The sequence below is a fragment of the Chinchilla lanigera genome, unplaced genomic scaffold (genome assembly GCF_000276665.1).
Source record: "Chinchilla lanigera isolate Chin_1 unplaced genomic scaffold, ChiLan1.0 scaffold00092, whole genome shotgun sequence".
NCBI classification, from domain to species: Eukaryota; Metazoa; Chordata; class Mammalia; order Rodentia; family Chinchillidae; genus Chinchilla; species Chinchilla lanigera.
Window position 1 is genome coordinate 186485 of NW_004955493.1, and position 17181 is coordinate 203665.

At 39.7% G+C, this 17181-nt stretch overlaps 2 protein-coding genes across 2 annotated transcripts in view; one reads left to right on the forward strand and one right to left on the reverse strand.

The window, feature by feature from the left end:
* Positions 1–340, reverse strand: part of Dcun1d3 (DCN1, defective in cullin neddylation 1, domain containing 3) — a 33599-nt gene extending 33259 nt beyond the window's left edge. Inside the window, exon 1 of the mRNA XM_005405045.2 lies at positions 256–340. The gene's annotated coding sequence lies outside the window, so the exon portion shown is untranslated. The remainder of the gene's footprint in view (positions 1–255) is intronic.
* Lyrm1 (LYR motif containing 1) overlaps positions 66–17181 on the forward strand; it is a gene marked incomplete in the record, with an annotated part of 21533 nt that continues 4417 nt past the window's right edge. Inside the window, 3 exon segments of the mRNA XM_005405038.2 lie at positions 66–411; positions 1777–1804; positions 14893–15051. Coding sequence (XP_005405095.1) covers positions 323–411; positions 1777–1804; positions 14893–15051 — 276 coding nt within the window.

A 17181-nucleotide genomic window follows, 5' to 3' on the forward strand; every position in this document is an offset into this window, starting at 1 on the left:
GAAACGGGTGGAAGATTACGTCACGACGTACGCAAAGACGGTACGAAGCCGTCGCCAAGTAAGGGCAAAGACGTAGCCCGTGAAAGGAAGGGCTGGGCGGAGCGGAACTATACCATTTTTTTATTGGAATGAGGGAGAAACATAACCAAAAGAGTAAAAGGAAAATAGGGAGAGGATGAGATTGGTTATATTGTTGGATACGACGGAAAATGGGGTAGAGTAGAAAGTTTAGAAAGTCTCTACACTACCCCTGACCTGGAACTGATGCTCCCACAGACGTCCTCCCAGTGGTTTGGTCTGGCCTGGTTTACCGGACCTGCGGATGCTCAGTCGGCTGGTGTTCAGCAAAACTCCTGGTGCCTCCTCCGCCCATCCCGCCAGGGGTTGCTGCGCTTCTGTGGGTGGGGGAAGGTAGGATTGACGCAGAGGGAGTGTAAGGGATGGAGAGGCTGACTCCAGGCGCGGGGGGCTGGGGGCAAGGGTTGGCTCCTCAGGGACTGGGATGGGGTGGGGGTGGGGTGCAGCGTTGCTAAGAGACGCGCCTGTGTGACCCCAGCCTCAAGAGGGCGGCACGGCGTCATCGCCCCTGACCTCAGGGACCTGCCTCGAGGAAGTGGCACGTGGGCCAAGAAGGGGAGGCCTGGTTTGGGGTCCATCTTGAGACATTTATGAAACTTTTGGATCCCCCAATATAAATGGGAGATGGTGAGAGCAGTTCCAGGGAAGAGGTCGGTCTAAACTAGTACCTATTGCAAAAACGAAGACTTTCTAGGACAGTGAGAGCCAGCTCTATTAATTCCGTGGGTCAACAAACTTGAGATTAAGAGGAAGGCCTTGCTCCTTTTCATTCGAAGAGGAGTGAGTTAACAAGTAAACCAATAAGTATCAATAAGTGAGAAATGTCTTCCAAAGACCGGGTAAAGTGATAGAAGACATGGGAAAGGGCCACCCTAAATCGGGGAGGGCTGGTCAGAGGGGGCCACCAACTGGGGGGAATCCAAGAGAAAGGGGAAATGAGCTGTGTAAATGAAGATAAAAGTCAGTGAGATTGAAGCAGAAAGGCGCAAAATGTTTTGTGATGAAGCTGGAGACGTGGTGGGACCTGATCAGAGCCTTTTTTCCCAAGGGTAGAGTTTAGCTGTTGTGTTACCAAAGGATTTAAAGGATAGTGACCTGACCTGATTGACATTTTTTAAAAAAAATCACTCAGTCTGCTGGGTAGATAAGGGATAGTCAGACCTGTTAAGAGGCTGTTCCCATAGGCCAAGGAGAGATGACTGCTAGTGTTCAAAGAGTCGTGGCTGTGGAAGAGAATTTGATTCAGAAAGTATTTTGGAGGATCAACTTGCAGGACTTGGTACAGTATTAGATGTGAAGTGTGTGGGAGAGGGTTTTCCGAAGGGAAGACAATTTGAAAAAAATATATAGTAAGTGTGAAAAGTCTCTTAACAATCCAAAAGAAAAAAAAAAAATCCAAAAGAAGATATCGAGAAATTAATAACGTTAGGGGGAAAGTCATAATTGGGGCTAATAAATGTGGAGGTCTATTTCTAGATCACATTAGAAGAAGGTTCCCAAACTTCCCCGGGCTCATAAAATTTAGAAATTGCTCAGGGAAGGAAAAGCTGGCAAAGGAGACTTGACATAGACAAGGCCTCAAAGATACAGGATGAGGCAGGTCCCTTGATACCCTAGAATAGTGGCACTAACCCTCATAATCTGTGAGACCCATCCTCAAAGGCCTGGCTCAAATTTTTTCCCTCCCTCTTCTCCCAGCTGTCATTGCTTTTGGACTTGTGCACAGGTAATTTGTGTCCTTAGAAAACAAATGTTTATTTGCACGTCTGTCTTTCTCATGGATTATTGTGTCTTTCTGGCTTTAGTACAGACCCTTACCCATAGGTTCCAGCACGGTTTGGGCTGGGCAGGAACACAGTGTTCATAAGGTATCTGCCATGGAATTTAGTAGCTTCTTTTTTTTTTTTTTTCTCCGGTACCAGGAACCAAACTCACGACCTTGCGCTTACCAGGCAGGCGCTTTTGCCGCTGAGCTAAATCCCCAGCCCCGGAATTTAGTAGCTTCTGACAAAAGGTTTTTTGTCTCTGTTGCTCCAGCCAATGGCACCACAGTTGTGGTCATACTCATAATATAGTGGAGAGGGTATCAGAAAAAGAATCAGAAAAGCCCGGGTTTCACTTTTGGAACTGCTACTGACCAACAAAACAGAGTAGATTAGAAGTTACAAAATGGTAAAACAGATATTACCTGCATGCATATTGGTCAACCCACTAAGTAATTTAAATTCTTTAAATTTATTTGCCAACATTTAAAAATTGGACACAAAATCAATGATTACCTTCATTTGAAAAATCAATCTCACACCAACCTGAGGTTGCTAGAGGTTGCTACATAACAGGAGTCAGCTGAAGCTAAAGAATTGCTTTCCCTTTTTTGTGTGGCTTATTCCCCAAGTGTACCAAAGGCCTCTTCTCTCTTGCTCTCACTGGCTGACCCTAGTGGGCATCTGGTTTGTAATTCTTGGTCTAGAGCTATGTTGTCCTTGTGTGCCTGCAAGCCAGTGTAGGTATTTAAATAAAACAATTCAGTTTCTCAGACACACCGCATTTCAAATGCTCAAAGCATTGTTTTGGCTGTGCTAGAGATTGAGCCCAGGGCCTTTCCACTGAGCTACCTCCCTACTGCTTTTTAAATTTTTTATCTTTGAGACAGGGTGTTACTAGTTGCCCAGGCTGGGCTTGAGCTTGCAGTCTTCCTGCCTTAGGCTCCCAGAATGCTGAGGTTACAAGAATATACTACCATGATGAGCAGAGAAAACAGTTCCATCACAGAAAGTTCGTTCCGGTCAGCCCTGGACTGGAGAAACTTGAGGGTACTCTGGGTGCAATTCATTCCTTGCATGTAAAAATGGGCAATCATTGCTCCTACTCTAAGAGGGTGTCGTCTAGTAAGGAGCTCCTGTACTCCTACAGGTCAGAAAAGTTGCTCATTTGATAGTTGATAGGTGGAGAATAGTTGGAAACTGTTCGGAAGACATGGTCCCCTGTGCCATGTTGGATCTGGAGTTAGATACTGGGAAGCCCCAGCTATATTTAATGTTATAATCAAAGCCCTTTTGCCAGTTTCCTAAATCAGTTTCTTAGAAGATTATCACAAAGCAGGAATCTAAAGCAGTGTTTTGGCTTTCTAACTTTCCTAGTCACTATGAAAAATGGAAGATTCTGTCTAGGGAATTATGAATGACTGATCTTTCACACTGGTCTATTTCCACCTGTTTCCAATCATCGGGGCTGGGGAAATAGCTCAGTGGCACAAGTGCCTGCCTGGCAAGCACAAGGTCCTGAGTTCGATTCCCAGTACCTAAAAAAAAGTCTTAACCCAATCATCTCTGACACCTATTTCTGGTAACTGGTTTGTACCACCTCTAGCTGACCCTTACCTTGTCTATGTCTCTTAAAATATGCTGATAAGAAAACAGGTACTTCAATTTCTTTTGAATTGAGGGACCATAATTTGATTTCCAGTTAGAATTTCTATCCCTGATGACACAGTATGTCTGTTGCTCAATGTACCTTGGTCAGAGTAGTCTCCTTGGAATTCAGCTATACAGGTATAGTCATGTGTGCTCCAGCGCTGGACTGATACACAGATGGTTCCCAACTAACTTACCAACGGTTTGACTTATACTTTCTTAACTTTAAAATGATATGAAAGTGATACAAGTTCATAGGAAAGCATACTCTGAATTTTGATTTTTCCCCTCTATTAGCAATATGTACTACAATAAATATTCCTTCTAGTGGTGGTCCTGGGCAGGACACTAGCTGTAGCTCCCAGTCAGCCATCCAAGTGAACAACCAAGGCTGTGATGTTTGGTAGGCAGGTAGGTATATTAAGTGCCTTTTCCACTTGAGATGTTTTCAACTTGTCACCAGTTTATCAGGATTTAACACCATTGCAAGTTGAGACATATCTGTATTTAGAAGGGCATTTGCCTCCTGTGATCTTGTTTGAGATAGTTATTTTATTTAATTTTTTTATTTTAAAAATAAAAGGAAAACATTAACAGACAGACGACCTTTTACAAAATAGCAAAAGAACGGTGCAGACAATACAGAGTTACAAACAAAGTGGTAGGACATTAACAATGCTTGTTGTGTTACATATTGATATGAGATAGTTATTTTAGAAGTCTTTCAGGTATTAGTATTTTGATTTTGCCCCTTGTTCTGAAAAATTTTCATACTCTAGACTCTAACTTAACATCATTTCCCTTCTCTGCCCTCTCTTCCCTGCCCCCTATCTCTGACGCACCATATTACTACTTTCTGTGTAAAAAGGTGCTATTTCAGAGAATAGCTGTGGAATGTATGATTAAGAATACCCTACAAGCATATCCTGAGATTTACAAAACTGTGTGGCATTATACTTCCCTTTTTGGACTCTAGTAACCAAAACCGAATGCAAGACAAAAAACAAATCCATGGTGGTGGTGGTGGGCAGTCTTGATTGATGGAAGGAAAGGACTGGTATGTGTGGGGCACAGTTTCATTTGAAGGTTATTTGATTGCAGTGACAGTGATATTGTATAGGATACTGGTATATGCTGAAAAGTGCTCTGAAAGATAAGATAAGATAAACAAAGAGTAAGAAATAAAGGAAGAAAAGTAGGAAGGAAAGCCTGATTGTGCCTTTGGTGTTGGCATTTGCATTAAATTTACAGTAAGGAGTATGCACTGTGGTCAAAGGAAAAGGGGTGTCTCCAACAGGGTTATTTACTCATACTGAAGAACAATAGCCGTTTACTGTACAGGGATTATTATTAATCAGAGGGAAACAGCTTTAGGAAAATCCACTACTACCACAAAGCAATAAATTCACCAACAGGCCATGCACTTTTTTCCTTTCTCTGCAGACAAACGTAGCATTCATAAATGAGACCTCATTGTTCCTTCATTTCCTCCTAGTCAGGTAACCTGTCCCTTTAAGTCCTAATGCTAAGTGGCTGGTGTTTTTTTGTGTGTTGTTTTGTTTTGTTTTTTGTTTCTCCAGAGCCTTCCTGCTGAACTATTTCCCCAGCCCTTTTTATTTTTTATTTTGAGACTGGTTTTACTAAGTCGCTTGGGTTAGACTCAAACTTGTGATCTTCCTGCCTCAACCTCCCAGAGTGCTGGGATTTCAGAGTATATCACTACATGTGGCTCCTAGCACTTAGTGTTTAATGGAGTAGCTCCTACAATAATTCCTACAACTTTTTGAAGAAAGTTCTGTTGTTACCTTGTACATTTTAAGGAACTGAAACTCAGATTACTAATTTGCCCAGTGAGGTGAAGTCAGGATTAAAACCTGAGTTTGCCCACCCAGGGGCCATAAATTTTTTGTATTATATCCTTATAAGTGTAGGGAAACTTTAATGCCCAAAACCAAGACAGGCATTCTCTATTCTCCTACTCAGAGCACAAAAGTATGCTTACTTTTAAAGTGTTCTGGGATCTTTACTAGAGAAATGTTCAAATACCATTACATGCATCTCGGAATAAGAATGGACATTACTGATGACTATTCTGTGTATGTGTAAATGTATTCTAACGTATTTTTAATACTTCCCTGTATACTACATGTAGGAGTGTAATGAATGAGACTCAGTCCCAACTGTCTTCCCCTTAACCCACCCTCCCACACACAAATGAAAAAAAGGTAGGCCAGATAAAATTATAATAGAGTATAATTTTCTGACGGGGTGTGCTAGAGGTGCCAGAGCTGCACATAGCAGGGGCACTGACTCAGTCTCAGTGTGAAAAAGTCACCTCTCAAGAAGTGATTAAAATCGAAGGATGAGAAGCAGCAGGAAGGTAAAGTTGCATAAGATGGGCCTTCACGTGGCAAAGAGGAGTCCTAGATTGAAAAAGACAGGGCAGTAGGACACAGATGTGCACCAGTGCACAATAAGTCATAACAGTCATTTTGTTTGGGTCAATTTTACAATCTACCTCCCCCCCCATACACATACCCTGCCTGCCCAAATTATAAAGTACTTGAGAGAAATTTTGGCTATACTGCAGTCATTAGTTGTGATAAGAAAAACAAATTCCTCCTGGGGTCATCTTTCTTAAAAGGAATGGAAAGGGGTCTTTCCCTCACTTCTGGACTTTAGAGTCAGGGTTAAGTCTTCTTTCCTCTCTTGTTTATCCTGCAGCACTTTTTCTTCAGTAGAAGGCAGAGCCTCATGAGAGTCCAGCATGTGGAATTTTGACATTCCTGAGACCAGAGTCATACTTCTATAAATTCCATCTGGGGAAAGGGAATTTTCATCTCTTCTCTTAAACTGCTCAGTGTTTGTGCTTTAGTGGACTTTTCAAAGGTGATAGTTGGCCAGTGGGTAGGGGGTGTCCATAGACAAGGAAAAAGTGAAGTTGATGAGGTCCCTAGAACTACCAAGTCCTTCCATTGGCCTGTAAAACCAGACTGGAACATACCAAGCACCTAGGCTCTATAAAGAGCCTTCACAGGGCTCTTTATTGTACTTACACCCTTAACAGCGAGTGGAAGGTGAATAGATTTTAGTTTTTGTTTGTTTTGTTTTGTTTTATGCCCCTTATGATTCTCCATCACTGACTCCAAAGTAGAAACAGAAAAGCTGTGGTCAGACAGGGAAATAGTTATCCAGTTTTGGGGAGTTTTGATCCTGACTTTCCTATTGGTAGTTTGGTGCATTAGGCAAGACACATATTTTCTCAGCTGTGAGAGTGGTAGAATCATAAGCAGTTATGATATAGTCTGAGTGCAGCATATTTTAGAAGATATAAAGCAGACTGTTATTCCAACTTACAAAACATCTGCCAATGTCTTATTTTTCTGTTACTCTACAAACTCATTTTCAAGGCCCAGCTTCCGAGCTGACGCTGAATTGTACTGACCTATGGCCTCTTCTCACAAAGGCTCTTGTGCCTTCATATTCATCTTGGAAGTTGCTTCCTACCTCACAACCTTTGCTCCTGCTATTCCCTCTTCCTTCTCTTCCTTCCACTTAGTTTTTCCCTTTAGCAGGCTCCTTCACACCATCACAATTCAGCTAAAATGTCACTGACCAACTAAAATAAAGTAACTCTCATCTCTGCTCATTTGTGACATACTTTTTCATTTGTAGCACGTATCACTATCTGAAATTGTTTCTCTTGTGTATCACCTGCTTCCACTACAGTACAAGTTTTAGGAGGGTAGGGACCCACGGCTATTTTTTTATCACTTTATCTCTGGATGCCCATGTACCTGGTGTGTGGTGGGCACTTAATAAATATTGAATAAATGAATGAATAGGTGCTTGAAGGGAATGCTTAAGGCCTATGGCATGGTAGCAGTATAATCATCCCCTACCATAATGTCTCTTCTGTGATGTCGGCTCCCCTTGGAGTCAGAGGGGACAGGATTGCTACAGGGAATGAAAAACAGAGCAGTCTGCCAAGGGCACAGCCTGTAGAAATACTGGTGTGTATCATAATCATTGAAGAAGGGAAGGGGCAGGTTGGATGTGAGAAATTTTATGAGACTATTATAATTCATACTAAAGTATAAAAAATTTGCTTCCTTTGCTCTTTGTACAGGAAGGGACTAGAATTGTTTATTTCCCTTTGTTACACAGTCTGGGCTCTTTAAAGCAAACAACAGACATTCAACAACCTTTATTGAGATGGAGCAGCCTATCTAGTGATTACAAGCATGGGCTGTGACTCCAGACTGTCTGGTTTGAATCCTGGTCCTGCCTATTACTAACTGTATGACCTTGGATGAGTTACTTAATCTCTCTTTATATCAGGTTCCTCTTTTGTAAATGAGAATAATAGTAGCATCTGCCTTGTAGAATTCTTGTGATGTTTATGGAGGTTAGTATCGATAAAGCACCTAGTAAAGTGTCTGGTACATATTAAGTGCAAAGCAAATGTAGCTATTATTTTTCATTTCTATTTTTACTATTACTATTACTATAATGAACAAAACATAGTCCCTTGCCCTCCAGGAGTTTAGAGACACTAGGAAGGAAAAAACATGTAATGAAATATCTGTAAAAGAGTAATAGCTGGCTGTGATAGACATAGGGAAAAGGCTGCTCTGAAAAAACCTGTAAGTATCTACAAGGTAAGGTGAGCACTAGCAGAAAAGAGGCTCTAAATGAAAGACTCCACCAGGACAAGCATAGCATAGCAGGCAGGGTGCCTTATAGCAGTAGCTCCCAAACTGTTACGCAGAATTATTATTCACAGTTTTTGCTCTTATTTACATTTTAAACCAGCTTAAAATTTTTGGAATACATTTATTTAGAGAAAGCCCTACATCACATAAAATCTAAATCATGGGTTGAAGGGGCCATGATAATGAACATTAAAATCATAATGAATAAATATGTGCATCATAGATCTAAAATCACCATTCCAACCAAATTTTGGAGTACCTGCTTTAGGGTAACTTCTAACTAGCATCAGAGGCCAAAACACACTATCAGCAACACTGTCAGCCTTTTCTACATGGTAGGCACTCAATAATGAATTTCATCTGAGCACTTTCTCTATGGATGAGGTGTGATTCTAAGGAAAAGACTAGCTTCCAGTCATATTTTCTTCTAAACACACCTCCTATTTTCTCTCTTTTCTCATTCTGGGACTTTAGGGTTAAAGAGATGAAGAGGAGCTGAGAAATTTCAAGGAGTGTCAATCTTAGAGGAAATGTTATAAAATTTAATTGTGAAAGTTGTATAGGAATCGACTTCATGGCCGGTTGCGACTGTAGTTCAATTGTGATCCTCTAAACAGCTGGATATTCCTGTCTGATGTTCAAAGGAAACTCCTAACAAACCTCATTATTTCAGATTAATTTCTGATACTAGTGAAGGAAAAGCATTGCCTGCTCTTGAATTAATCTTGCAAGAAATAAATGTGGTTTCAAGTCATTAAATCCATAGGGAGGAAAACTCTTTGGAGAAGGCAGGTTTTCTAAGTGTGTTACCTTCCAAGAGCAAAGACAAAAATATAAACCAAAAGGAAAAAAGGTTTAAAAGTTTTTATACATGGCTGATTCTGTTTCTAGAATCACAGGCTTTCTGTAACTTGAGAAGTTCTCATCTATTCAGCAAACGGATTATATACCAGAGAAGCTGCTAAGAATTTAGCAGTAAATAGGATGGATGTAGTCACTGTCTCCATATAGTTTAGCAAGCTACAAAAGAGAATTAAGAGCCATAGGAAGGTACAACAGGAGACCTAACCCAGTGTATATGGATGGGAGGCAGTAGAAGGGGATGAAAGATTTCCTGAACCACCCATGTTGTCCCTGAGAACTAAAGGATGAGTTTGGTCAGTAAAAAGGAGAAGGTCAGGGGAGAACCTTCAGGAAAGGGAACAAAATGGGTGGTATGGATCCCTAAGGCAACAAAGAAAAAACAATCATGACTCCCTCAAATAAGGGAGTGGTAAGAAAAGAAGAAAAAGAAGAATTTCTTTTTCCTTGCTGTTTCTTTCAAGACTAGTTGGCTAGACTTATTAATAGTCTTCTAAACACACCTCCTATTTTCTGTCTTTTCTCATTCTGGGATTTAAGGATTAAAGAGATGAAAAGGAGCTGAGAAATTTCAAGGGGTGTCAATCTCAGAGGAAGTGTTATAAAACCTTAATTGTGAAAGTTGTATAGGAATAGACTTCATAGCCAGTTGTGACTGCAGTTCGATTGTCTTTAGACCCTTTTCTCTGGAAATCTTTGGGACTTGGGATTTCTGTGTCACCTGATGTTGAAGAGAGAAACATCACCTATCAGGATTAGTTTTCAAAACACACACTAATTAAAGTGTTTTGAAAATAGTCCCATTAGGGACTGTTTCTCCTCTGCCATGCCACCCTGCCTTGGGACCAGCCAACTACAAACTGAAACCTCTATAAACTATAAAGAAGTTTGTAGTCTGCTTCACGGCAGTGGGAACATTGCCTGAATATTGTCCTTCTGTAATGTAGAAACCACCTGAACACCGAACAAATTTGTTGTTGGTATTCTACAACTGTTTAAACTCCAGGGAGTTTATAGGCTTTAGCTGGAAACTTTTCAGCATGATAAGAATGTCCACTATGTTCCCTGGTTGCACATTGGTTGCACAGACCAGAAATCCTGCAGTCCACTTTGTATAGCTGTCTCTATTCTGCATGTAAAAGAAGTAGTAAGAGATACTGGGGTAAGGGTAAGAGACCAATTTCTATACTGTTCCCAGATGGATGTACATTTCCACCTTTTTTCCTCAGATGTTCCTTCATTATTTCACTTCAATGTACTACTCTGTGAACTTTTCTATGGATTATTTATTACTTTCCATAACTGAAAATCATTTGAGGGTTTTAAGATGGCTCAAGAAAATTATACTTTTCAATCAATAAATATGCAGAGTAAGCAATCATTAAATTCTGTAGATAATTAGCCTTGAAACTCAGGGATTATTGTATGACCTGTTTTCAAGATACTAGCAGTCAGCCTTGACTTTGAAACAAACTCTGTCAAAAACATTTAATGGTGTCAATAGACAGCATTTCAATAAATGTTCAGTAAATAAATATTTAGGGTGAGTACTAGAATATAAAGAGACCATTTTACCAATGTGTTATACACCAGTCCAGTTAGCTATAACAGTCACACGTACTCAAGAAAATAGTTTAAGAATCAACAAAATTTTTTGGTTGTCTTTCTTACCTCAGATGTAATGATCAAATTAAGGTATTAGAAGGTTGAAATTCTTTCCCTAGACTACCACGTTGATTTTGACAAGGGGGGTGGGGGAGATTCACTAAGCACCTGAAATACTGCATTATTCATGAAATTGATCTTTGAACTTAATTGGACCTAGAGAATAAAACCATAGGCAATCAGGAGAGAAAAATAGTTTTTGTATTATAGGCAATATTTATTCTAATTAGGAATATTTTATGAAGGTTTATTAATTTTTAGTTAAACAAATAGCCCACTAACCTATGGCGTACTTAAAAGGCTGTCTTATTTAATCTTTCTCCCTAGTACATGGTAAATGTCCTAGAAATGTTTGTGTATTGTTTGTAGATAAGTACGACAGTTGCTGATGAAAAAAAGGCTGTCAGACATTTTACTTGCTTTTAAAATTTAGAATGAGTAACATAAATCTATATTGAAATTGAACATGTTGGTTTCCCATTTGGATGAGTTGGAGGTAAAAGAGGAAAATTTTTAAAAAGATTTTAAAGGGAGACAGTCTTAAAGAAAGGAAGAAAATAGGTTAGACTCATATAAGGAAGGGATCAAGAATGAACACAAAGGATGAGAAAACTACTGGAAGACAAATACATGCAGAGAAACAAAACAAGAAAACAAAACAAAGCAAGCCATACTCAGAAGGCAGGGAGGAGACTGCACAGGAGTCCAGGAAAGAGATGTCGTCTAGGTTGGTTGGAGGAAGAGTTGATACCCTGAGGCTGTTTGCCTTTCAAAGTAGCACTGTCTTCCATGGAAAATTTTAACAGTGCTTGAAAGAGCATTTCTGTTTTGTTTTCAGCCTTCAAGTTTTATTTCTGAATAAACTTTTACATTTTCAAAAATTCTAAAGATTTTGCTCATGTCTGAAAAGCATCAAGTTTCAGAAAGTGATTTTTTTTTTTAGAAAATCAGTTTTTCACCTGCAAAACAACCCAATCACTTTATTTTGTGCTCTGAAGTTATAGTTGCCATATCCACAACTTTAACTTTATTTGTTCTTAGAAAACTTAAGAGAAACCTCAAGTTTTCACTGGTTTGTTTACATTCTAGTGAAAGTAAATATAGTATTTTCTATATAAAGGATGTATATAAATTTAGATTAATATCTTTACTGGATATATAGAAATAAATTAATTTAAATCGTACAAATTTTTTTACTGGATTCAATCTTACAAAGCAGGCATACTCGTAAAATTTGGGTGATAGGTAGGCTGATTAACCACATTTGATCAGTACACATTGTAACATGGATCAAAACATTATATTGTACTTTATAAATACGTATAATTACTATGCATCAATTAAGAAAAAGGTGATCCCATAACTCACTCTTTCAGAAAGTACAGAGGATTAGGTATCATTTTAGATGAGTTTTTATTTTTAAACTATTATGAAATAATCTCCCATTCTCATAGTATTCTACTAGATTAAAAAAGTTATAAAGTAAAATTACTGTAAAGAAATTTTCTTTTCTGTTAAAATAAATAGTCCCATTAAGTACCAATTGTTAGTGCTGCTTATTACCTTGAATAACCTAATTGCAGGGCTGATGTATCAGGTTATGGTAAATGCTTCAGTCAGAGTTTGAAGCAGTGGTTTGTAGATTAGTGAAAGAAAACCAATAAAATCAGGCCTTGGAAAAGTTTACTGTGGTTTTACTATGCTTGACTTTCTTTACTTTCCTCCACAAGTATATCAGAGTCAAGGAAGTTTCATCTGTTGATGACTGGGAAGTGAAGCAATCATTAATAGCTGTCACTGCCCCTCACAGGAACTGACTCACTTATTTTCAGATGAAACCATGGAGTATTAGGGAGAGCTAGAAACTCAGAAACCTGTTTCCTTACCAGGAAAAATGTGATCATCTCATGTGGGTTTTTATTACATATGATGTTCTGTCTTGCTTTTTATGAATTCTTTTTAAGCATTTTTTTCTGTGAAGCATCATGGACTTCATAATTGGTGTTGTACATAACTTTGATCTGCTTTACCTTTGAAATGGGTAAAGTAGTGCTTTCGAGCTTTTCATCACATGGTTAAACCTTGGTCATTCCTCATTGCTCAAGAAAAGTTTCTAGGGTAAAGTAGGTAGGAGAAACACTCATCTTCAAAAGAGAAATTTTACATAAGGTGACTGATACCTAGCATACCTAAATAAACATAACCCTTTCCAGCTTCTGTCATTCTTTGGCTCCCAGATTCTAGTAAGTGCAGGATTCTAAAGCACTTCATCTCCAGGAACCACGCCTCCTCTTGGGGCTGGAAATCGATCATGGTCCCAGATGGCAACGAACAGCTTCCTTTCCAGTCCTGATGAGCCTGTTTGAGGAAAATTCGGGACTCATAATAACATGTGCAGGTGCTTGGCCTTACTACTCACTCACCACATCTGTCATCTTCCCAGTCTTCTTGTCAAGGGAAGTACAGTATTCATTATTTCAAGGCTGACAAAGCAGAACCCTCCGGTGGTAGGAAGTTTTTTTCCATTTTTCCAGAAGTTTTAGGTATAGAATGTAAATAGTGAAGAGATAGAATGAGATTTTGGCTTTTTTTTTTTTTTGTCTTTTTGAGATAAGGTTTCACTATGGAGTGAATTCAGGCTGGCCTTGAACTCACAGCGATTCACCTGCCTCAACTTCCTGAGTGCTGAATTACAGGTGTGAGCCACCACACCTGGCTCATGGCGTACATTTAAAAAAAAAAAAACAACTAATGTACATCAACAGAACAGACAAGTATAGTCATACAGTCATACAGACAAGTATATCTTCATACAATAGACTGAACTGAGCAGTGAGAAAGTCTGAACTAAAGGGACATGGAGGGCTGGGGATTTAGCTCAGCGGCAAAAGCGCCTGCCTGGCAAGCGCAAGGTAGTGAGTTCGGTTCTCAGTACCGGAGAAAAACCAAAAAAAAAAAAAAAAGCGACATGGAACAGCATGGATGAATCTTACAATTATGATGGGCAAAAAATACAAGTTGTTTAAGTTTTCATATATATACATTATATATATTAGTATATTAATATATCATTTATGCATGACAGTAATGTCCAAGATAGCAGAAAAGAATAGGATAGAAGAAAGGAATTGGAATATAATTTGGAGGAGATACAATGGGAGTTTCAACTGTACGTAATTTATTCTTTATAGTTTGTTGGACTACACTTAGGTCAATTCCCATTCAGCTAAGTCCTCTGGAATTAAAGCGGATACTTCAGAGTAAAAAAAATTATAAGTTGTTCAGTCATTAGAACAGTTTTCTTTTTAAAATTTTTATTAGTACATGTTTGTAGTGTGCTCTCAATTACACTTCTGTGCAGTTCTTATTGGATAAGAAATTAAATATTTTCAAGAAGTATTTTTTTTTAAAGTTATTATGAACTAAAAGAGAAAGTGCAGCCTGAGAACCTGTAGGTGGAACTGAGCCCTACCTACTCATTTTGTTTGACCTGCATGGTATTCACATTTTCAAAGATAATGACTTAGTGTCCTTTTTGAGATTTCTACTATCAGAAAACCTGGCAACATTAGGCACTGGTTTTTTAGTTGGCAGGAGCTTTCCAGAGCTGAGAAGTAACTGTTCTCTTTCAGGGGGCATGTCCTGTCCATTTGGCCACTGTCCCCATCCAGCCAAGTTTCCTCATTTATATAGTTTGCCATACCCTGGAGGCCTTGCACTCTCAACCTGTACATTGAATTCTAGTTCTCACTTAACTAGAATATTCAGCGATCCAAAATGTACCTTCCCTGTAGGTACCCAAGTAATGATACAGTTTTATCAAATACTACTTATAAGCATCATTTCTAAGATATTCTGGTAAGGCTGGTTTTAAAGAATAGTAATTGTGGTTTCTGGTTTTGCAGTGTTTGTAAAAACGGACTTCCTGACAAATAACATGGTAGACCGACCCTCAGCCATGGGATGATGTACAAAACCAGTTACAAGATCACTGGAGTTTCTATTATGCTATTCTGGCCGTGCTGTCCAAAAGATCTATTCACAAAGAGCAATTATTTCTCAACTAATTAAGGATTTTTTTTAAATGTACATCTGCCTAGCTGCCTACTATCGAATCTTATTCTTACACAAATATTCTCTCTATTTTGGTGGGTCTGAAGATGACAACAGCAACACGACGAGAAGTTCTTAGCCTCTACCGTCGCATTTTCAGGCTGGCAAGGAAATGGCATGCAGCATCAGGGCAGACAGAAGACACTATCAAAGAAAAACAGTATATACTAAATGAAGCCAGAACACTATTTCGGAAAAACAAAAATGTAAGTAGGCCCCTATTGGAGATTGCAAAGAGCAGAGTAGTTTCTTATAGTGTGGGTTCATTTCTTCTCTGTCCTAAGTGGAGAGGAGTGAGCAGAAGTCAGTGGCCCAGGCTGAGACAGAAAACAGCCAGTGCACAGCTAGACTAGCTCTGCCAGCCCCTGGAAAGTCAAGCCCAGCCTGTGTTTCTCTCTCCACTTGTTCCAGGTGTCTTAATTATTTTTCTTTTGTTGCTGAGACAAAATACCTGGCATCCAAAGTTAAAGGGAGAAAGGTTTATGTAGCCCACGGTTTTAGAGGTTTCATTCCATGATCAACTGGCTCCAAGGCAGGGTGGCTTGGCAGATATCAGTTCATGGTGGGCAAAAAGTAGCAAAGCAAACAAAAGGGCAAGATTGGCCTCTTTCTGTCCCTTATATTGTATCCAGGCTATTGGGATTAGGGTGGTACCAGTCAATCAATGGACTGATTTAGTAATCACCCACCCTTAATCCTTGCCTTGCACCATGAATCAATCACGCATTCAAGGTTCAGTCACATCTGAAGAAGCTGTATTTATGACTTCATGAGGTTTAGGGTGACATCTGGACACAAGCAGTAACACCAGGTCTCAGTCCAGCCAATAAGTAGTTCAACATCTTCAGTTGACCCTACAGGTCAGGCCATTGGGAGTTTCAGAAGAAGAGTGAAATGTTTGTTTCAATTCATAAGCTCATCAAAGCCCCCAAATACAAACCCATTCAAAGTGAAAAGAATAGGATTAAGACACAAGGTTCCCTTCATAACTTATCTTTGAACTCAGTCCTCTGGCTAACAGAGTCAAGTTACCCTTAGGCACTACAAAAAATAGTGCCTCCATTAGCCTGTTTAATGGAACGACACACCCAGATATCAGGCAGCCAGATTTGACCCATCCCAGCAAACTATAACGCGTTAGCTGTTAGCTCCTTGGGAAGACGGCCAGGCATGAAGCATGGAAGGGGCCTTTCTTGCCTGACTTCTCTTTGGCCTCCTCGCTGATCTACTGGACTCAATTCTTTTCCCTGTTTTCCTCATAAAACTTCCAAACAGGGTTCTGTCACTACTTTTCCCTCCCTGACCTCTGCCTCCATCTCTTTTCACCCTATGTTCTACATACTCTTTCCCACCAGCTATAGGGATCCTTTAAAGATCAACTTTCTTGTCTGAGGCCTGTGCAACATGCAACCACCTCATGGTTTTACTTCTTACATCCAAACACACAGCATTGGCCTCTAACCAGCCATCCAAAGGACCTCGCCACAGCCTCATAGTCCAAACCAGAACTCATCTGTCTATTGGAGTGCCTCCCCTCCCAACCTGCCCATATCTGTCACAGCTCCTTTGCCTCTGTTTGGATTGGCAAATGGGTGAACCAGAGGCTGGTGTGCATGCCACATGCCTCTGCCTGCCCCCCATTAATTTCATCATATAAAGTTGTTTGGCACATGGTGGGCACTTGAGTACCTGTTCAATGAAGACAATGAATTGCAGAGTGGTGACAGGAGTATTCACTGTAATTTTAATCTGTGTAAAGACATTCAGGAAAGAGGACCTCCAAAACTGCTTCAGAAAGTGGTAAGAACTATGGGATAAGCATGTTCAAAGGGAAGAGGGGGTATTTCAAAGGGGATTGATGATAATATGTCTTTCCCTTTAATAAAGTTTTGAAAATTTAGACATTCACTGTATATTTTGACCACATCTTGTAAGCTTTTTTTTTTTTTTTTTTGGTTTTTCTCTGGTACCGGGAACCAAACTTACGAGCTTGCGCTTGCCAGGCAGGCACTTTGCCGCTGAGCTAAATCCCCAGCCCTCTTGTAAGCTTTGTAAATTAAGTTTCACTAAGAGTTTAATAATCTAAAGGTATCTCATTAATTGCTCTAAATTCCACTGGGCAAATGGGAACATAGAAATCTATTCCCAATGTAGATAATAGAGCAGTAGCTTCTGAGAAACACAAAGGTCAGAAAGTTGAGCCTTTGCCCCAGGGGACTGATCTTCTCTTTATTGCTGTTCCTGGAACTCTTCCTCTCTACTCTGAGAGGCACCATACAACAGGAACTCCCTTGGAAATTCCAAGACACATACCCCCCCCACCCCATCAAATCGTT